General features: G+C 40.5%; 1 protein-coding gene across 1 annotated transcript in view; it reads right to left on the bottom strand.

The window, feature by feature from the left end:
- cntln (centlein, centrosomal protein) overlaps positions 1 to 20,053 on the bottom strand; it is a 469,267-nt gene that overhangs the window by 237,286 nt on the left and 211,928 nt on the right. The window contains exon 14 of the mRNA XM_043717668.1: positions 10,317 to 10,417. Within this exon, the coding sequence (XP_043573603.1) occupies positions 10,317 to 10,417 (101 nt within the window). The remainder of the gene's footprint in view (positions 1 to 10,316; positions 10,418 to 20,053) is intronic.

Below are 20,053 nucleotides of genomic sequence, written 5' to 3'. Positions count from 1 at the left end.
AAGAACAGGTCAGAGGCCAGAAATCCTACAGAAAGTAACTCACCTACTGATTCCTCAAAGCCTATCCATAAGGCACATTTCAGGAGTCTGAAAAAATATTCCCCACTTCCCTGGATGAGTGCAGCTCCAACAACACTCAAGAAGTTTGACACCATCCAGGACAAAGCATCCCACTTTACTGGCACATCCACAAACCTTCAGTTATTCCACTTCAGATGTTCAGTAGTAACACTGTCTATTATCTACAAGATGCACTTCAGAAATTCACCAAGGATTCTTAGACATCACTTTCTAACCCCACAATCACTTCCATCTAGAAGGATGGAAGGCTGCAGAAACTTGGGAGATCTTCTGTGTTGCTCGATCAAAATCCTGAAACTCCTGCCCTAGGAGCATTACTTATAGCAAATGGACATCAACAGTTCAAGAAGGCAGCTCATCATCACCATCTCAAGGACAACTAGGAATTGAGATTATGGCTACTTGAATCTACCTGTTCTAACATGTTAATACACCTCTGAAGCAGCTGGAACTTGAACAAAGACCACCTAGTCCAGAGGTAGGATCACTATCAATGCAACATAAGACCCTGCGGGATTGGAAGTATATGGTGACTCAGCCAGAGACATCCCATGAATTAGCATTTTAAAATGGCCACTCAATGGCTTTCACCCATCTCATCCTCCCAAACTATTAACCCCTCATGCTCTTTGTGCTTTCTACACATCCAATCTCCTGCTTCTGCATCATTATTGAAGCTTGTTGGTCCATTTCCACAATATTCAAACTCTTTCTTTGTCTTGATGCAGGAAAAATCGCTCACAACCAGTCTGAAAGAGCTAAAAGTGGCAATGAATTGGCAGATATTTGGCTCCTTACCTCTTATAAGGAGAACACACTGCAAGAGAAAACGACAAACACTCCTGTACTGTCAAAACCTCCATGAGCTAACATCAAACAAACTTTGCTGTGTTATGCTGTTCTGCTATCACATGAATACTGCAAGCAGCATTGAGAGTTTTTGAGCTTTAGTTAGAGGTGTGTGCAGTGACTGAGTCAGGTTGAGGAGTGATGGTCCTCTGAATGTGATAAAGCAGAGAGAAGATGGTTGCACTTACCCTTGTGGAGTTAAAAAGGCCAATAATCTTTTTCTTTCTGCTAGGTGTTTCTTTAAACTCGGGACATGGCACTGACCCTGATCACATCTCGACCAGGTTGGTTGCATCTGGTGGCATGGCTTCCACAAGGTGATAGCGGTATGAAAGAAACAGCATTGCCCTTCCCTCAATCAACAAGTCCTCTAGGTTCTCCAGGTCACTGTCAGATTGAAGGATTCCTGGCTAGCAACATCTGAAGTATTGTGGAGCTGGATTCTAAATATGGTACCCAAGATATGAACAACACAAATGGCAATGTAGCATTTCTCCATTCTTCCACACAATTATAATGAGCAGGGCACTGATGAGGCTCTTGCACAATGAATGAACTGAACAGCAGACACTTGTATGGGAAAAGTCAACATGGACTATGGTGCTCATCCTTTTAAGAGAACGTTGGAAATATTGAGCATGTCCAATAACAACCATGTAGAGAGAAACAATTAACAACTTAGATCTGTAAGTCTTCACAATCTGACAAAAGATCATCTGAAAACATTTGTTTCCTTTCCCCAGACGTTGCCTGATCTGTGGAGCATTTCCTGAATTTTCTGCTTTTATTTCAAATTTTCAATATTTGCAATTGCAATATTTTGCTTTAGAGATAATATTCATTCAGTACAGAAAATGTCTCAAAATATAAAGCATGAGGTACTCACTTTGTATAATCCAGATAGTATAGTCTCCTTGTTTTGAATGAATTTGTAGTTTATACCTGCAACTAGTCATGTCTCTGTAATGGTCTGATTGCGACTTCCTTTTACCCATTCCTAGTCTAGGTTGGTATATTTGTCATATTCATTGCACTGGCAGCACTTGTTCTTTCCATTCCCTACAGAATTGGTCAAATCTCAATTCAATCCTCAAGACTGGATAGGTACGTGCATGGGAAACGATACTAGGCTGAAGAAGAACTAGCATAGCTATGGAGGAATTTGTAATGAGGATAGTGATTTAATTTCCATATTAAATCTTTTAACCTTGTTGTTTATTTATTTGATACATCTCTGATCTTCGAGTTGTAATGCCAGGCCCCAGACCAGGACATTTCAGGCGGACCTGAGAAAGATTAGCACTGTCAGTGATGATGTTTGAATTAAACACTATACCAAGGCTAAAAAAGCCTTTCATGGTGATTTGAGTTTACACTAAAGGTCACATAATTCTAATTAATGAAAGTGAGAGGGTTTTTTTCAGGTTCCAGCTCATAATTAGTCTTGAGGTTCATTGCTCGAAGAGCGCTCATGGATATCTAGTGAGGACAGCCTCAGATCTGATGTAGTACCATACCTCTATTCCCTTATTACACAAATGTGTGAAAAATGGCCAACGAAACAACCTACTGAAGGGCAAATAGCAGCACCGATGCAATCTTAATCCAACAAAAGTTAAGGTTCCAAAGAAGAGGAGAGGAGGAATAAGTTGCTGATAACAGAACATTGGCTTTTTGACAAAAATGAACAACTTAAAAACTAAGTTGCAAGAATATGTAGGTTAGAGAGCAGCATTAAGCCAAGGAGAGCTTGTGAAACTTGAAAGGGTTCAGAAAAGATTTACAAGGATATTGCCAGGGTTGGAGGATTTGAGCTATAGGGAGAGGTTGAATAGGCTGGGGCTGTTTTCCCGAGAGTGTTAGAGGCTGAGGGGTGACCTTATAGAGGTTTATAAAATCATGAGGGGCATGGATAGGATAAATAGACAAAGTCTCTTCCCTGGGGTGAGGGAGTCCAGAACGATAGGGCATAGGTTTAGGATGAGAGGGGAAAGATATAAAAGAGATCTAAGGGGAAACTTTTTCACGCAGAGGATAGTATGTATATGGAGTAAGCTGCCAGAGGAAATGGTGGACGCTAGTACGATTGCAACATTTAAAAGGCATTTGGATGGGTATATGAATAGGAAGTGTTTGGAGGGATATGGCAGGTGGGACTAGGTTGGGTTTGTATTTCTGGTTGGCATGGACAAGTTGGACCGAAGGGTCTGTGTCCGTGCTGTACATCTCTATGACTCGATAACAACGTTTACAAAACAACTGCAATTTCGGTGATAAATGATCCTGCTTAACACTAATGCTAATTTGAAGAATTGTTACTCTGGACTTAGGTACATACCGATGATTCATTCATTCAGGAAGTCCCCCTTCACTTTAATTTGGAGTCAGTTAAAGCCCTGACCCCAGATTTACAATGTACCTTTCATAGTAATGCACTAATGTTAAAGTTGTAGCATTAAAGTGGCTTGATGTTGTTGGATAGATTCAGTTGCTGTTTTTGACAATATATGATTGGATTCTTTGACAATAAAATCTTGTCTTTACAAACTTATATCAGGAAAGCAATATCACATCAAGAACATGAGGTCTCAGCTCCACTATAGATCAAAATGGTTTGTTTATAAAAGGCTCACAAGACAGTGTAAAAGACCAAAGTTCACTGTTTTAGACTCTTGCCTCATGTGCAGAGAGAATTCACAATTCTAGTTTGGAACAATTAGTAAACAATAGCAAGAAACTTTATCGAAACACCTATAATTGACTTGCCAATAATAAGAATGCTTCTCAGTTTGACATTGCATTGTTTCAATGCCCATTTTTTTCTCCATAATTTGTAATACCTCAATGTAACTCACTGGAGTAATAATTGTAAATGGATTTTTATGTAAAAGTATTCAGTGACACAATAACTTAATAAGTAGAGACAACTTTCATTCTCTGGTTATAGGCACTCACTAAGATAAAACTAACAACAAACAGTTTCCCTCTGAAGATCCCATTAATGCTGACAACTGGTTAACTTGGCAAATGAGCTATTCATTACTGTCCTAAAGCATTAAGTTCACAACAGCTGCACGAGCACAATACCTGCTGCAAATTAGGCTACTGAAAACTTTCAATTTTGTCTAAAAATAAAACAAAAGCAAATCAGGAATCTGCAATTTAAGAGGTTCTCTATGGAGTAGCTGTGACAGTAGATCACCCTGTCATCCCAAAGATCAAAGCAGCTATCTGTCAAGCAAACAGCATCTTAGTTCTTATATTTGTGACCTCAACTTGTTATACCAAGCTATAACTCATATTCACTCACTGACTTCAAACCTGGAACATTCTAAAACATCTTCAGATATAATAGCAATAGCAAGTAAAAGACTACTTTTATATTCCTCAGCAGTTAGAAGATCGAGAAACAATTTTGATAGGTAGCAGATGAAATCAGTTTCTCGACAAAAACACTGAACCATTCTCCATTTCATTCTCCTTAAAATTATAACCGACCAAAGTGATGAAAAGTAGGACTCTGGGAAGCACCCAGGATCAGAGGAACCTTGGTCTGTATGTCTACCAGTTCCTTAAGGTAGCAGGACAGGTAGATAAAGTGGTTAAGATGGCGCATGGGATTCCAGCCTTTCTTAACTTATGTATAGAGTTTAAGACCATAAGGTATAGAGAGTAGAATTAGACCATTCAGCCCATTGACCTTCTCTGCCATTTGATCAAGACTAATTTGTTTCTCAGCCCCTTTCTCCCGCCTTCTCCCTCTAACCCTTGATCCCCTACTAATCAAGAACCTATCTAGCCTGTCTTAAATGCACTCAATGACTTGACCTCCACGGCCTTTTGCGGCAGAGTCCCAAAAATTAACCCCCCTCTGGCTGAAGAAATTCCTCCTCATCTCAGTTCCAAGGAATTGTTCCTTCACTCTATGCCTGCGGGTCCTCGAGTCTCCTACTCGGAGAAACATCTTCGCCACATCCACACTATCCAGGCATTTCACTATTCTGTGAATTTCAATCAAATCCCCCCACAGCGAATACAGATGCAGAGTTTTCAACCGCTTCTTATATGACAAGCCCTTGATCTCTGGGGTCATTCTTGTGAACTTCATCTTTCCTTAGATTCAGGGCCTAAACTGCTCACAACATTCTGAATACAGTCTAACCAGAATCTTATAGAGCCTCAACAGTACATTTCTGTTTTTGTATCCTAGCCCTCTTGAAATAAATGCAAACATTGCATTTCCTTTCCTAACTATGAAATAAGCTGAAAATGTGTTGCTGGAAAAGCGCAGCAGGTCAGGCAGCATCCAGGGAACAAGAGAATCGACGTTTCGGGCATAAGCCCTTCTTCAGGCTTATGCCCGAAACGTCGATTCTCCTGTTCCCTGGATGCTGCCTGACCTGCTGCGCTTTTCCAGCAACACATTTTCAGCTCTGATCTCCAGCATCTGCAGACCTCACTTTCTCCTAACTATGAAATAAACCTGCCTGTTAACCCGAAGAGAATCCTGAACATAGGACTCACAAATCCCCTTTGTGCCTCAGATTTCCGAAACCGTTCCTTATTTAGAAAATAGTCCACACCTCTATTCTTCCTGACAAAGTACATAATCTCACAGTTTCCCATATTGTATTTCATCTGCCACTTCTTTGCCCAATCTCCTAACCTATTCAAGCCCTTCCGCAGCCTCACTGCCTTCTCAGTACTACCTGTCCCTCCACCTATATCTGTGTCATCTTCAAACTTAGAATAATGGCCTCAGTTCCTTTGTCCAGATCGTCAACAAACAATGTGAAATAACAAAAATGATCCCTGTGGAACTCCACTCGTGCCATCCTGGAAAATACTCCTTCATCCACACTCTCTGCCTTCTACCAATCAGCCAATGTTCTATCTATGTCAGTTCTCTGTCCCTCACATCATGTGCTCTTATCTTATTTTGCAGCCTTCTGTGCAGCGCCTTATCATAGGCCTTCTGGAAATCCTAATATATCACATCCACTGGCTCTGCCTTGTCTAACTTATTTGCTACTTCCTCAAAGAATTCTAACTGATTTATCATGCATGACCTCCCTTTGACAAAGCCATGCTGATACAACTCTGTTTGGCCATTGTTGTCCAATCTCTTGTTAAAACAATTTAGACAACTCCGACCAGAATGTTATGAATGAACTTGCCCAGGTGTCTCATAATGCCGAAGCAGTCAAATCAATATGAACACAAGCCAGTACTAACATAGAATATAGAACAAAACAGCACAGTACATGCCCTTTGGTCCTTGATGTTGTGCCAACCTTTTAGCCCACACTGAGATCAAACTAACCCACATGCCCTTCATTTTACTAACATCTATGTGCCTATCCAATAGCCGCTGAAATACCTCCAATGTATCTGACTCTATTACCACCTCTGACAGCGCATCCCACGCACCTACCACTCTCTGTGTAAAGAACCAATCTCGGATATCTCCCCTAAACCTTCCTCCAATTACCTTAAAATTATGCACCCTTGTGATAGCCATTTCTGCCCAGGGAAATGTCTCTGACTATTTGCTCTATCTATGCCTCTCATCATCTTGTACACCTCTATCAAGTTGCCTCTCACCCTTCTTCGCTCAATGAGAAAAGCCTTAGCTCCCTCAACGTTTCGTCATACGACATGCCCTCCAATCCAGGCAGCATCCCCTGGTAAATCTCCTCTGCACCCTCTCAAAAGCTTCCACATCCTTCCCATAATGAGGTGACCAGAACTGAAACAAGATGCCAAGTGTGATCTAACCAGGGCTCTATAGAGCTGCAGCACAACCTCACAGCTCTTAAACCCAATTCTGCTAATGAAAGCCAACTCATCATACACCTTCTTAACAACCCGAATAACTTGTGTGGCAACTTTGAAGGATACATTTTCATGGACCCCGAGATCCTTCTGTTCTTCCACACTGCGAAGGATCCTGCGTTTAACCCTGTACTCTGCATTCAAATTAGACCTTCCAAAATCAATCATTTCACACTTTTCCAGGTCAACGTCCTTCTGCCGCTTACCAGCCCAGTTCTTCATTCTGTCAATGTCCCGTTGCAACCTACAACAGACCTCCACACTGTCCACCGCTCCACCAACCTTTTGTGTCATCGAATACAAAACACCAGTACAAAACACTCCCAACTTTATTAGGAACAAAGTTACAATAATCTTTAATACTAAACTAATCTTTAATACTATCTGGTCCCTTAAGATTACAATACTTCCCAAGTCTCTTGTAGACTGACACTGTTGCTCTCCCTCTCTGACTCTGTAAAGGTGCTTTCTTCATCTTTTTCTGGATGGTCAGCTGGTCTTGGCAGAAGGCCTCAGACAATTCCAAGAGTAGTTTCAAGAGAGAAGTATGCAAGTGAATCCTGCTTTTATACCTTTTCGATGGTTTTCCGGTGCCTTTTTGTCTGGGCTCTCCTTTGTTTAGTGGGCAATTTGTTGTCCGTCCAGAATAACTGTTGCCATTTATACTAATGTCATTAGCACCTGGCTGCTGTGTTTGCATTATGTCTGATGTATATGTTTTGTGATTTCAGTGTTTTACTTAGCCACTGTATTCAGCATTCCTTTCTGTGTGGCCAAGTTAGCAACCTTTCTGTGTTTTAGCAGCCAGGAGACTGTACTTCCAAGTACTCTACAATCTCATCCTTAATAATGGACTCTAAGATCTTAGCAATGACCAAGGTCAGGCTAACTGGCCTATAGTTTCCTGTCTGTTGCCTCCTGTTGCACCCAGGTGGTGCTGAACCCACATAAAACAGTTAGACCACATCTACACCATTATGTGCAGTTGTGGAATCCACATTATAGGAGGGATATAATTGCATTGGTGAGAGTGCAGAGAAGATTGTCTGTACTGGAGAGTTTTAGTTATGAAGAGATATTGGATATACTGGGGTTGTTTTCTTGGAATCAAGAGACAAAGGGGGATATGATAGAGATGTATAAAATTGTGACAGGCACCAATAGTGTAGATGAGTAGGAACCTTCCCCCTGGTGGAGGGATCAATAATCAGGGGCTATAGATTTAAGGTAACAGGAGGTTCAGAGGGGAATGTAACAATTAATTTTTTCACCCAGAGGATGATGGGAATCTGGAATTCACTGCCTGGGTTAAAATACTGAAACCCTCATAACATTTCAGAAGAATATAGATACATACTTGCGATGCCACGACATAGAAGGCTGTAGGCCAAGTGCCAGAAAATGGGATTAGAGTAGTTAGGTGGGTTTCTTTTGACCAGTGCAGACTTAATAGTCCAAAGGTTGATGTGTTATAGACCTCTATGACTTTATGACTCAATAAGAGTTGTGATTCGAAGAAGCCCATCATCTTAACTCTCAGGGCATCACTGCAGCAGACCGTCAGCACAGTATGCAAGGCAGGATTATCTTCAAACTTCTTCAATGACCTTCCACCTATCACAAGATCAGATATGCTGCTGATGATCACACAATATTTAGTTACATTCCCAAATCCTCTGATACTAGCACAGTCATGCCCACATGTAGCAAGTAAAAGCAAAATACTGCAGATATTGGGAATCTGAAATTAAAGCAGAAAGAGCTGGAGAAATTCAGCAGTTTTGATTAGATTAGATTAGATTACTTACAGTGTGGAAACAGGCCCTTCGGCCCCACAAGTCCACACCGACCCGCCGAAGCGTACCCACCCAGACCCATTCCCCTTCATATACCCCTGCACCTAACACTACGGGCAACTTAGCATGGCCAATTCACCTAACCTGCACATCTTTGGACTGTGGGAGGAAACCGGAGCACCCGGAGGAAACCCACGCAGACACGGGGAGAATGTGCGAACTCCACACAGTCAGTCGCCTGAGGCGGGAATTGAACCCAGGTCTCTGGCGCTGTGAGGCAGCAGTGCTAACCACTGTGCCACCGTGCCGCTTTGGCGTCATCTGTGAAGAGAGATACAGTTAGTTAGCATTTTGATCCAATGTAACTATTCTTCGGACCTGATCAGCAATCAGGTTTAAGCTGATAAGTGGTAAGTAGTATTTCTACCACAAAAGTACCAGGACATGACCAACTCCAACAAGAGAAATCTAACTACCACTTCTTGATATTAAACATCGCCAGCAAAAAAAACCTGGACCAGTATAGGAACTGTGTTAGATACTGCAAATTTGTTTCCCTGAGTTGGGAAACTAGAATAAGAAGGAACAGCCTCAGGAAAAGTGGTTGATCATTTAGGTTTGAAATGAGGAGAAATCTCTCACTCAAACTGTAGCAAATTTTGGGAATCATCACTCTCTAAGGTTTGTGGATGTTCCATCACTGTGCATATTTAAGACTGAGGCACAGGAAAATTCTGCAGCGTTCTAAACAAAACTCAGATCAGACTTGAAATGTTCATTCTGCTTCTCCCTCCACAGATGCTATTAGATCTGCTGAGTTTCTCCAACAATTCCTGCATTTATTTCAGACAAACTTGTGGTACCGTAGGGAATCAAAGGACATGGGGAGCAGGTGGAAAAATGGAGTTAAAGCTAACAGTCAGCCATGATCATACTGAAAGGCAGGACAAGCTTAATGTGCCAAGTGGTCTTTGTCGGCTCCTACTTCTTATGTGACTATAAAAGCAAGTCAGAAACTGAGTATTCTGCTGCAAGTGACTCAACACACCTTCCAAAACTTCTCTCCTATATGCAAGGTATAGATCAGAAGGAGTACAATACACTTACCTGGATGGATATAGCTCCAAAGTGCTCAAGAAGATCAACATAATCGAAATTAAAACAGCCAGCAAGGTGGGCCCACAAACCACCACCGTAATTACTTACTCCCTTTATAAAGCCAGTGCATCCACTGCACTGTATATCACTTACAAGATGCATTACAAAGACTTACCAAAGCCTGGTCAAATACAGTTTGCCTATTTCACTTAGAAAGCCCATGCCAAAGCCTGGAGATGCATGGGAATGCCACCATTTCCAAGGTCCCCTGAAAATCACACATCAATCTGACTTGGAAAATGTCACTGTTTATCATCACTGGGTTAAAATACTGAAACTCGCTCCGTAACATCACAATGGGAGTATTGTCAACACATGGACTGCAGTAGTTCAAGAAGGCAGCTGACCACCACCTTCTAGCCCAAGCAACAAACACCGACTCAGCCAGCAACATCAATAAATTTTTAAAATGTAATTGGTTGACTAAACAATAGTGTTACACAAGTCAGCCACACTATTAGATCCCATTATTTCAAATACCTACTACAAAGGTTTAAACACCAATAAGTTGTAAACAATATATGATGATGCAATGGTGTAATTTAAATACACGAATATCAAATAATTCAAATTCTTGAACTCTATTCTGATCCCCACCTTCTCGCTCTCGCTGTAGGCATATGGACAGTTCTTGAATGGTAACTTTGTCCGTAGCAGACTGCACCCTCAACTGGTCCAGCTCTTCACCAAGGTTCATACTGCAAGATGACAAAGAGATCTGTTTCTTAGCAGTCGTAAAAACAGCTCCCAAATACTAAATCACAAAACTAAGGTCTACCTGAGATTTGAAACAAAATCAAACGAATGAGAACATGCACAATAGGAAAATAACTGAATAGCTGATAATTGATTGTGAATACAAAGAGCTAAAACTGAAAAGTTTCTCAATATTAAAAAGAACAGCTGATTTATCAATAATAATAACATTTGATCATTTTCATACCAATCACATCTAGAAATGTTTCATAAATGGAAACCGTTATGCTTGCAAGTATAATTCCCATTATTTAGCAGAATTATGGGGTAATGTATTTGAGGACAAACAATACAAGGAAATACATAATAATGGAAAGATTCTGAGAAGTGTACAGGAAATGAAACATACTGGAATGCTTTCCATAGATTACTGAAGATAACTAGACAGGTATAGAGGCAAGTCAAATTAGGCACATGGATATTCTTTATTGGCTGTAGCAAACAGTATAAAAGCAGGGAGGTTATGCTAGAACCGTATGAAACCCATTAGACCACAGATGGAATACTATGTACAGTTAAGACTACTACAATACAAAAAGGATGTGATTACACAGGACAGGGTTTACAAGTTATTTATGAGAATTCTTTGGGAAATTAAGAATGTTAGCTATGAGCAAAGCTTGATTAGACAGGGGGTGTATTCTGTGGAAGGGCTCCTGCCCGAAATGTCGATATTTCTGCTCCTCGGATGCTGCCAGCCCTGCTGTGTTTTTCCAGCACCATTCTAATCTTGATTCTGATCTCCAGCATCTGCAGTCCTCACTTTTGCCTCGTGTATTCTGTGAAACTGAGGGAGCTAAAGGGAGATGTAAAATTCAGGTGTATAAAAATGAGGTCCTATAGTGAGGTTAGACAGGTCAACAATCAGAGTATTTAAAGTAATTGGTAAATGATTAAAGGGAACATTGAAGAGGTTTTTTTTCACTGTCTGAAAGGTTTGTGGAGGTAGAAACCCTCATCACAAATATAAATTATTTGGATATGCACCTGGCATGTAGTAACCAACAGGGCATAGTACTAACCTAAATAGTAGCATTAAACTGGATAACGTTTCTCTGCCAATAAGGTTCAATAGCTGAATGGCCTCCACCTGAATCATAAACATAAACTCCAAACATCTTATCAGAGTGGCATTTGCATACTCAAAAATTAAAACTATCACTTTGAGGCCAATCTGACATATTTCCTCTAGTAAACAGAGCTGAGAAGACATGAAATTGAAACTTTTAAAATGTTAACTGCTCCAACTGCATCTTCAAGCAAGTCAAATGTCCAACCAATCAGTGCACTCTTATCATTTTGCATAATCCCATATGTGTTCTTTCCTTCCTAAGCTTGGTTTTCTTGTATTTCAATTCTGATGTGTGGAAGACAAAATGTCTCTTTCTAACAATGTTTTAAGTTCTGCACTACCAAAATCTTATTTCGTTAAACTTACTTAGTCACTATATTTTTTACTGGCAGGGTATTTCTCAAAGGGAGCATGCACAATTAGAATGTTTTGGCAGTGTCAGCTGACACAGCCTATTGTCAGTCATCAGCAATCACTTATTAACAAGTCCACTCAGGAAATTCTATGTCAGTGATCATGGGTTCTGTGGGTCCTTGTACCCGATCCGAGAGCTGCATCTCTCACCATTGGTGTTGCTAGGCATTTCCATAAGTGTAGTCTGTCTTTGGACTTGAAATCACTGGCATTCCTTTCTGAGGCTCCTTTTCGGTTCCTTCTATCTCCAAGAGATATTCTCAAAAATTGTGTCCCTCCACACAGGAGGTTCCTCCATTCTACTTTCTTCTGAGTGAGGGCCTGCCTTGCACTGATGTCAATGTTGAACTTTTTGAGCTAAGTCTTTAGGGAATCTTTTAAATGCTTTTTTATCCCTTCTCTTGTTTGAGTGTCTTCCATGATCTGGACAAAGAAAATTTGTGTTGGCACAGATCTCAGGTATCTAGACATGTACCCAGCCCAGCAAACTTGGTTTTGAATTATCATGGCCCTGACGTTGATGCCACTGGTGCCTTCAATGATGCTAATGTTAGTATTCCTGTCCTCCCAGCTGATGCTGAGAATCCATCTCAAACAGCATTAATAGTATTTTTTGAGGGCCTTGAGGTGGTGTCTATACATAGTCCAAGTTTCTGAGACATATCGAACAGCTGGAAGGATGACTGCGTTATACATGAGGTTCTCAGCGTCACCATGAATGTGGTTGTCATTGAAGACTCTTATCCTTCGGCGCAAAAAGATGACATTCATGGATGGTGTGTTGGACCTCCACTTCAATGTCAGCTTTAGCTGAGATGTGGCTCCCCAGGTAGGGTAAACATTCCACATTTGGGAGAATTTTTCCATTGATTTTAATGGAAGGAAAGACTGGAACTTTGACTGGGAATGGGGTGGTAAATGGGGTGGTAAAGGCTTAAACCAATTCTTTCGGATGCTTCTGTGAAGGCTTTAAGTGAGGCTTGAAAGCTTTCTTCCAAAAGAGTAGAGAGAGCGTTGTCATCTGCATACCAAAGTTGCATGAGAGATGTCCGTGTCATTTTCTTCTTGGATTTCAAATGGTTGCAGCAAGATACAAGCAAGGTACTGTTCATACCCTTCCAATCTGTCCTTATAAAACGCAAAACAAAAGTGATTCCGTGATTGGACAATGTTTGCTAAATAATTCCGACTGTGTGAACAAACATGTTGAAAACCAATTTAAGATTCACTAAATCGATGAGAAGATAATATATTAAGATACAATATTCTGGATCAGTGGTGCTGGAAGAGCACAGCAATTCAGGCAGCATCCGACGAGCAGCAAAATTGACGTTTCGGGCAAAAGCCCTTCATCAGGACACAATACCCTTTCCTTGCAGACAGCCTATTTTTTGTATTATCTACTAATTACTAGAAAATTTATGATATAGACATTTGCATTATGGGGTATGTATTGACAAACTGACCTTGTATATTTCAGTGGATAGAAAATCACAGGTGATCACATGCCCAAATTCCAATATGTGTGGGAGACTCTGGGCTTCCAACACACACTTGTAACTTGACCCCTAATGGGCAGAACTTGACCCCTGCATAGGCAGAAATTAAACTGCTAAATTGATAAAGAATTTATATAAATGATTTGGATGTGAATATAGGAGGTATGGTTAGAAAGTTTGCAGATGACACCAAAATAGATGGTATAGTGTTCAGTGAAAAAGGTTATCTCAGTGAACAAAGGGACCTTGGTCAGATAAGCCAATGGGTTGAGGAATGACAAATGGAGATTAACTTAGATAAGTATGAGTTGTTGCATTTTGTGAAGGCAGGACTTATACACTTAATGATAGGGCCCTGAGGAGTGTTGCTGAACAACGACACCTAGTGGAGCAGGTGCATAGTTCCTCAAAGGTGGAGTCGCAGGTAGACAGGGTGGTGAAGAATACATTAGGCATGCTTGCCATTATTGGTTAGTGCATTGAGTATAGGAGTTGTGAGGTCATATTGTGGCTGTACAGGACACTTTTAGAATACTGCTTTCAATTCTGGCTCCCTCCTATAGGATACATGTTGTTAAACTCAAAAGGGTTGCCAGGATTAGATGGTTTGACCTAAAGGGAGGGGCTGAATAGGCGGGGACTTTTTTCCCGGTGTAGCCGAAACTGAGGGGTGACATTATAGAGATTTATAAAATCATGAGGGCATGGATAACATGAATAGTCAAGATCTTTTTTTCTGAGGGTAGGGGAGTCCAAAACCAGAGGGCACAGGTTTAAAGTGAGAGGGGAAAGATTTAAAAGGGACTTGAGGGGCAACCCTTTCACGCAGAGGGTGATGCATTTATGGAACTAGCTGCCAAAGCAGGTGGTGGAGGCAGGTACAATTACAACATTTAAAAGGCATCTGAATGAGTATATGAATAGGAATGGGTTAGAGGAATATGGGCCAAATGCTGGCATATAGGACGAGATCAGTTTACAGTATCTGGTCAGCGCAGATGAGTTGGACCAAAGGGTCTGTTTCCATGCTGTAACTCTATGTGATTCTATGACACTATAATCACCAATAAATTCATGTCACTGCTAATTTTGAATAATGGTTGTTATGTTTCTTCACCATGTTGTCCAAGACATCCATGGCCAGGAGGATTGAGAAACCTGGTGCTAGAATAAAATTATTCTCAAGCAGTGAGTGAAATGGAAGCTGGCTCTGTTTTAAATCTCAACAATTGTTCAGATAACCTCAGTTCAAGGAACCTTAAGTTCTTATCCAAATTATGCTGGAATAGCATAGTATACAAAATAAAAATATATATGGCATGGCTGATATTTTTGGTACATGCTCCAATTCTGATAATTTTTAAAATGATGGTAATCAATGCAGAAAATATTTTACAAGGTTTTAAGGATCTGTTAGACTCTGCTTGCAAATAGACTTCATACTCTCAATCATTGTTATTTCCATTACACAGGCCACATTATTCAGATGCTGCTCAATTTCATGACCACAAGTGACAGACCAAAGGTTGTGTGTGAAACCATACGAAATCCTGCACATTTATTGACCAGTGAAGATAAGCTTGCTGTAGACAGAAGTATTTTCAAATATCCTTTCATGCCTTAATGGGCTCCATTCTACATTAAACCTTAGCTTTGAAATGAAGCAGGCAAATGAGCTCCCCTTGCTTGATGTCCTAGTTGAGAAATCGGCTGGAATTACATCTATTACAAGCCAATCCTCACTGGTCAATGTACACATTAGGTTTCCTATGGCTCTACAAGCTCAACATTTGGCCTGAGCAGAAACCTTGTAAATAAAGCACAAGCCATTTTTTCACTGCTTGATACTGAAATAGGGCACATCAAAGCTTTCCTGCAGGAGAATAGCTCCTCTGACCAGATAATCTCCCACTGTATTTCATACAAAGTTATGAACAGACTTAAGGCCATCACATTTGGTCCTGAAAAGTGCCTGGTCTCCCTCACATTAATGTGTAGAGGAAAGTATCCCAAACATTTGAACAACAGATGAAACTGTTTGACATTGCTACTATATTCCAGCAATACAGATTATGTTCACCACTAACAAGATGCTGCTGTCAAGCCAAAAGGCCATTCTACGTCTCACACAGACATGTAATATGTGATATGAATTTCACTGCTGGTTGATGCGAGCGAGGAATTTAGGCTGTCCATCCCATGTTTGATACAGTATATTCCTTCAGCAGTTGTAATAAGTAAGATACAGATAAAACCTGACCAGTCTGTCCTTACAAAACTCAAAATCCATGTGATTCTGTGATTGGATAAAACTTATTAAATAATCCAGAACGTATGAAGAATTATACTGACAATCAAGTTAAAATTAATGAAATAAACTCAAAGCTACATATATTAGGACACAGTACCTTGTTCTTTGTAGACAGAAAGCAAACTGAACAAAACAAGTGACAGACATTCTCTGGTTCATTTCTCAGGATAAAAGCTAGACCAGTTGAGTCAACCTCTCTTGCTTAACTAACAATGATAGCTTGGCCACAAAACGTCAATCATCATCCAACTGGTGCATTCTCTACAGCAACATCTCTACAATCAAAGTCCATGTGGCATCCAATCAGAATTCTTTTTTATACTGTATTAAAAGGTTGCTTTCCCTTTGTATTAATAGCATGTTAAAGTCGACACAATAAGTATAAATCGAAAAGCTTTTCTCTTTTTTCAACAATTCATAAGGAAGTTTTTCTTTTGAATATTATTCACATTCATGACTCTCACCAGAATATATCACATTAAGCATCTATCGCTAAGGAGACAGACATGTTGCCTCATACTGCTCAGGTCAAATGCAAGAACATCAAATTTCAAATGATCACCACAATTCGTATCATAGGAGAAAGAAATATTGATTAGTTACTCATCTATTCTGATTATCAAGGTATGGCCGTGGAGAAAGCAATAAGGAACTATAAGCTTGGATATCCTCGGACATCCCATTGTTTTCTCCCAAGCAATGGTCAATCAGATTCGACTTGTCAAACCTAATCCATCTGCATCCCTTCTGTCCTGTAAACTGCACAGTTTACATGACATTTGGCATTCTCTCATCTGTCTTGATGAGTGTAAGATAATAAACTTTGCCAACATGTCTTTCTTTTCGGCAAGATAAAGCATGTATCTGCGCACCCTACTGTCTGGTTGGGGGATACAAGCACACAATACTATACTTAGACAACAGTGATAACCCTACAAAACCATGCTTTTATTTCAATCTTGGTTAGTTGATCAAATGTAAATAGAGATTGCAATAAATTTCAGTTCCAATATAAAATGTATTGTAAGTAGAATATTAGTATACTTAAATAATTGGCATTCTATACTTTTTAATCAAAGAACAAGGCACATGTTACCAGGAATATACAAATTATTGAAATATCATGGTGAAAGGTGGTTCTGACCTTTACTAAAAAAAAGTACTGTGGATTCCCTTTTAAGTTGTAACTTCAGTAAAGTACAATACACTTGTATGTAGAACCATCACCAAGTAATGTTACACATTTTACAAAAGTCATGCTCATAGAAGTTAGTTGTTTCACTAGACAGGTTTTTTTTAGAAAATCCCTACTTGGGACAAGGAAAATAGACAACCTCAAGAGATGCGAGCTTACCCTGGTCCCCTATGAACTACCCATAATACTATTATAACCATGGAGCAGAAAACAGATGAGCTGATAAGATCACCAGACAGCACTTATTTCACACATACTTCAACAAAAATGTTTGGAGGACTGGTGGGAATTCACAGTTGTAGCTCCTTGACTCAAAATCTCAGTAAGCGAAGTGTTCCAGATGCAAGGTGATCAAATTTCATTGGTGCAAGTAATGTGCTTTATTTTTAATTTTACTGACAGGCTGAATCATTTTGTCACAAATTCACACTAAGGAATGTGCAAAAAAACCCATTTCTGTTGTTTTTCCTAAATGCTTTGAACATTTATCAGTTCTTGTGGATTAATATGTTTCCTTTTCAATGCAAACATCTGGACAGCAGTAAAACAGGAGATTTTGGCAAACATTTATTGATGTCATCAGTGGTGTGCTGCAAAAACGTTTGCTCAGCCATTAAATAAGAGATGAACTTTTGTTTGAAGTATATATAGAAAAAACAATTTTATAATACTAAAATCCACAAGATTGTGCATAGGTTTTCTAATAGCATTGTGTTTTATTTTGCAACATAAAGAGTAATGAAAGAACAACTGCTAAAGTCTGTCAGCTGAAAAGAATCAACATTGAACTCAAAACCTTAGCTCTGTTTTTCTCTGTACAGTTACTGTCAGATCTGCTGTAATTCTACATTATTTGATTTGTATGCAATTTTTCAGCCTTGCTCCAAATTCCTAGGTAACTTTGCAATGAATGGAAGATCATTCAGTATCGAAATAAAGTGGATTCCTACTTCACAGGATTTCGTTCTGGGATGAAGGCACACACCAGGGCTCCTTCTGAAATATTTTAAGGACTATTTATTAATTTTTCAGGGCCATGTTTTGGTTTTCGCTGTCACTAATTTCATTAATTGATGCAATCGCATAGTAATAATGCCTTTGTATTGTGTCGACATATGGGGATTTTAATACACTCAGAAGCAGAATTAGAACAACTCACAAATATCTTCAACAATTATCACTGCTCCATTAAACCTAAGGCTACAACACACAAGAAAAGTATTAATTTCCTAATCATCATAGCATTTAAATTGGCACAAGAAAAATGACATAAGATAGCAACACGTGTTTTTATTTGAAAACTGACCCACACTTCAATACAAAAAAAGCCATCACCTTAAACATTTTCTCCACTACCTGGTGAGATCGCAGCGAAACGGTTGCATTTTTGTTTCTAACACAGTCACTGCATCTCAAATAATTTACAGAAATGTAAGACACTTGGTGAGAAGGGATAACACATAAATGCAAATCATGATGAAATGAAACTGTTCAATACTAAATTAATACAGTGATTATTACAATAGCATCCACATCTTTCATTCATATATCAGTTTAATGAGGGGGGGGTGTGGCTGGGGCGGGAAGGTAGCTGGGAATGTGAAAGGCAGATGAAGGTGGGGAAGAAGGTGATAGGTCGGAGAGGAGGGTGGAGCAGATAATTGGGAAAGACGATGGACAGGTCAAGAGGGCAGTGCCAAATTGAAGGCTTGGGACTGGGATAAGGTGGGGGGAGGGGAAATTAGGAAATTGGTGAAATTCACATGAATCTCGTGTGATTGCAGGGTCCCAAGGTGGAAGATGAGGCCTTCTTCCTCCAGGCATCGGGTGGTTAGGGTTTGGCAATGGAGGAGGCCCAGGACCTGCATGTCCTTGGAGGAGTGGGAGGGGTAGTAATCATGTTCAGCCATGGGGGGGTGGGGTTGGTTGGTGAAGGTGTCCCAGAGATGTTCTGAAATGACCTGGAAGTTGGCGTTGTGGCTCCTCGATGTACAGGAGACCACATCGGATGCAACGGATACAGTAGGTGACCTTTAGGGAGGTAAAAGTAAATCTCAGTTGGATGTGAAAGGATCCTTTGGGGCCTTGCTCAGAGGTGAGGGGGGAGGTGTAGGCACATTTTTGCACTTCCTGTGGTTGCAGAGGAAGGTGTGGGGAGTGGGGAGAGGATTTGTATGAGGCGTGGATCTGACAAGGGAGTCGCAGAGGGAATGGTCGTTTAGGAACAATGATGGGGGGGAGGAGAATATTTCCCTAGTGGTGGCATCTCTTTGTACGTGGCAGAAGTGGCAGAGGGTGATGTGATGTATATGAAGGTTCGTGGAGTGGAAGGTGAGGACCAGGGAGATCTGTCCTTGTTGTGTTGAGAGGGGTGGGGTTCAAGGGCAGAGATGCAGGAAGTGGAGGAGACATGCTGGAGGGCATCGTCAATCATGTGGAAGGGGGAAATTGCTGTCTTTGAAGAAGGAAGCCATCTGGGATTTTCTATAGTGGTATTGGTCATCCTGGGAACAGATACAGCGAAAGTGGAGGAATTGGGAATGAGAGATGGCATTTTTACAGGAGGAAGGGTGTCGTCCTGGTCAGAGGAGGCAGCGCATCAACTCCTGTGCTGTTTGGAATCAGCTGATTGGGACATGTTTAAACAGTCCGCAGGTAACTTGGACGAGAAGGCCACCACCATCACAGACTTTAACAGCAAGTGTGTGGAGGACTGCATACCGAGGAAGTCAATCTGTGTGTTCCCCAACAGGAAACCCTGGATGAATCAGGACATACAGAGCCTGCTAAAAACCAGGTGTGAGGCCTTCAGATCAGGAAACCCACTCAAATATAAGGAATCCAAGTATGACCTTTGCAGAGCCATTAAGACAGCCAAGGACCAATACTGATCCAAACCAGAGACCCAGACCGACACCCAACCACTATGGCAAGGACTCATATCACAGGTTCTAAAAAGAGACAGTGCAAGATAGCAGAGGATGACACATCCCTCCCAGATCATCTCAATACCTTCTATGCTCGCTTTGAGCAGAATTTTGGTGGAGAGGTAACACCTATTCCAACAATTATTAACAAACCTATCCC

Source organism: Chiloscyllium plagiosum, chromosome 2 (assembly GCF_004010195.1).
Source record: "Chiloscyllium plagiosum isolate BGI_BamShark_2017 chromosome 2, ASM401019v2, whole genome shotgun sequence".
NCBI lineage: Eukaryota > Metazoa > Chordata > Chondrichthyes > Orectolobiformes > Hemiscylliidae > Chiloscyllium > Chiloscyllium plagiosum.
Note: the sequence above shows the minus strand (reverse complement) of the source record. Positions and strands in the feature narration are given on the sequence as shown.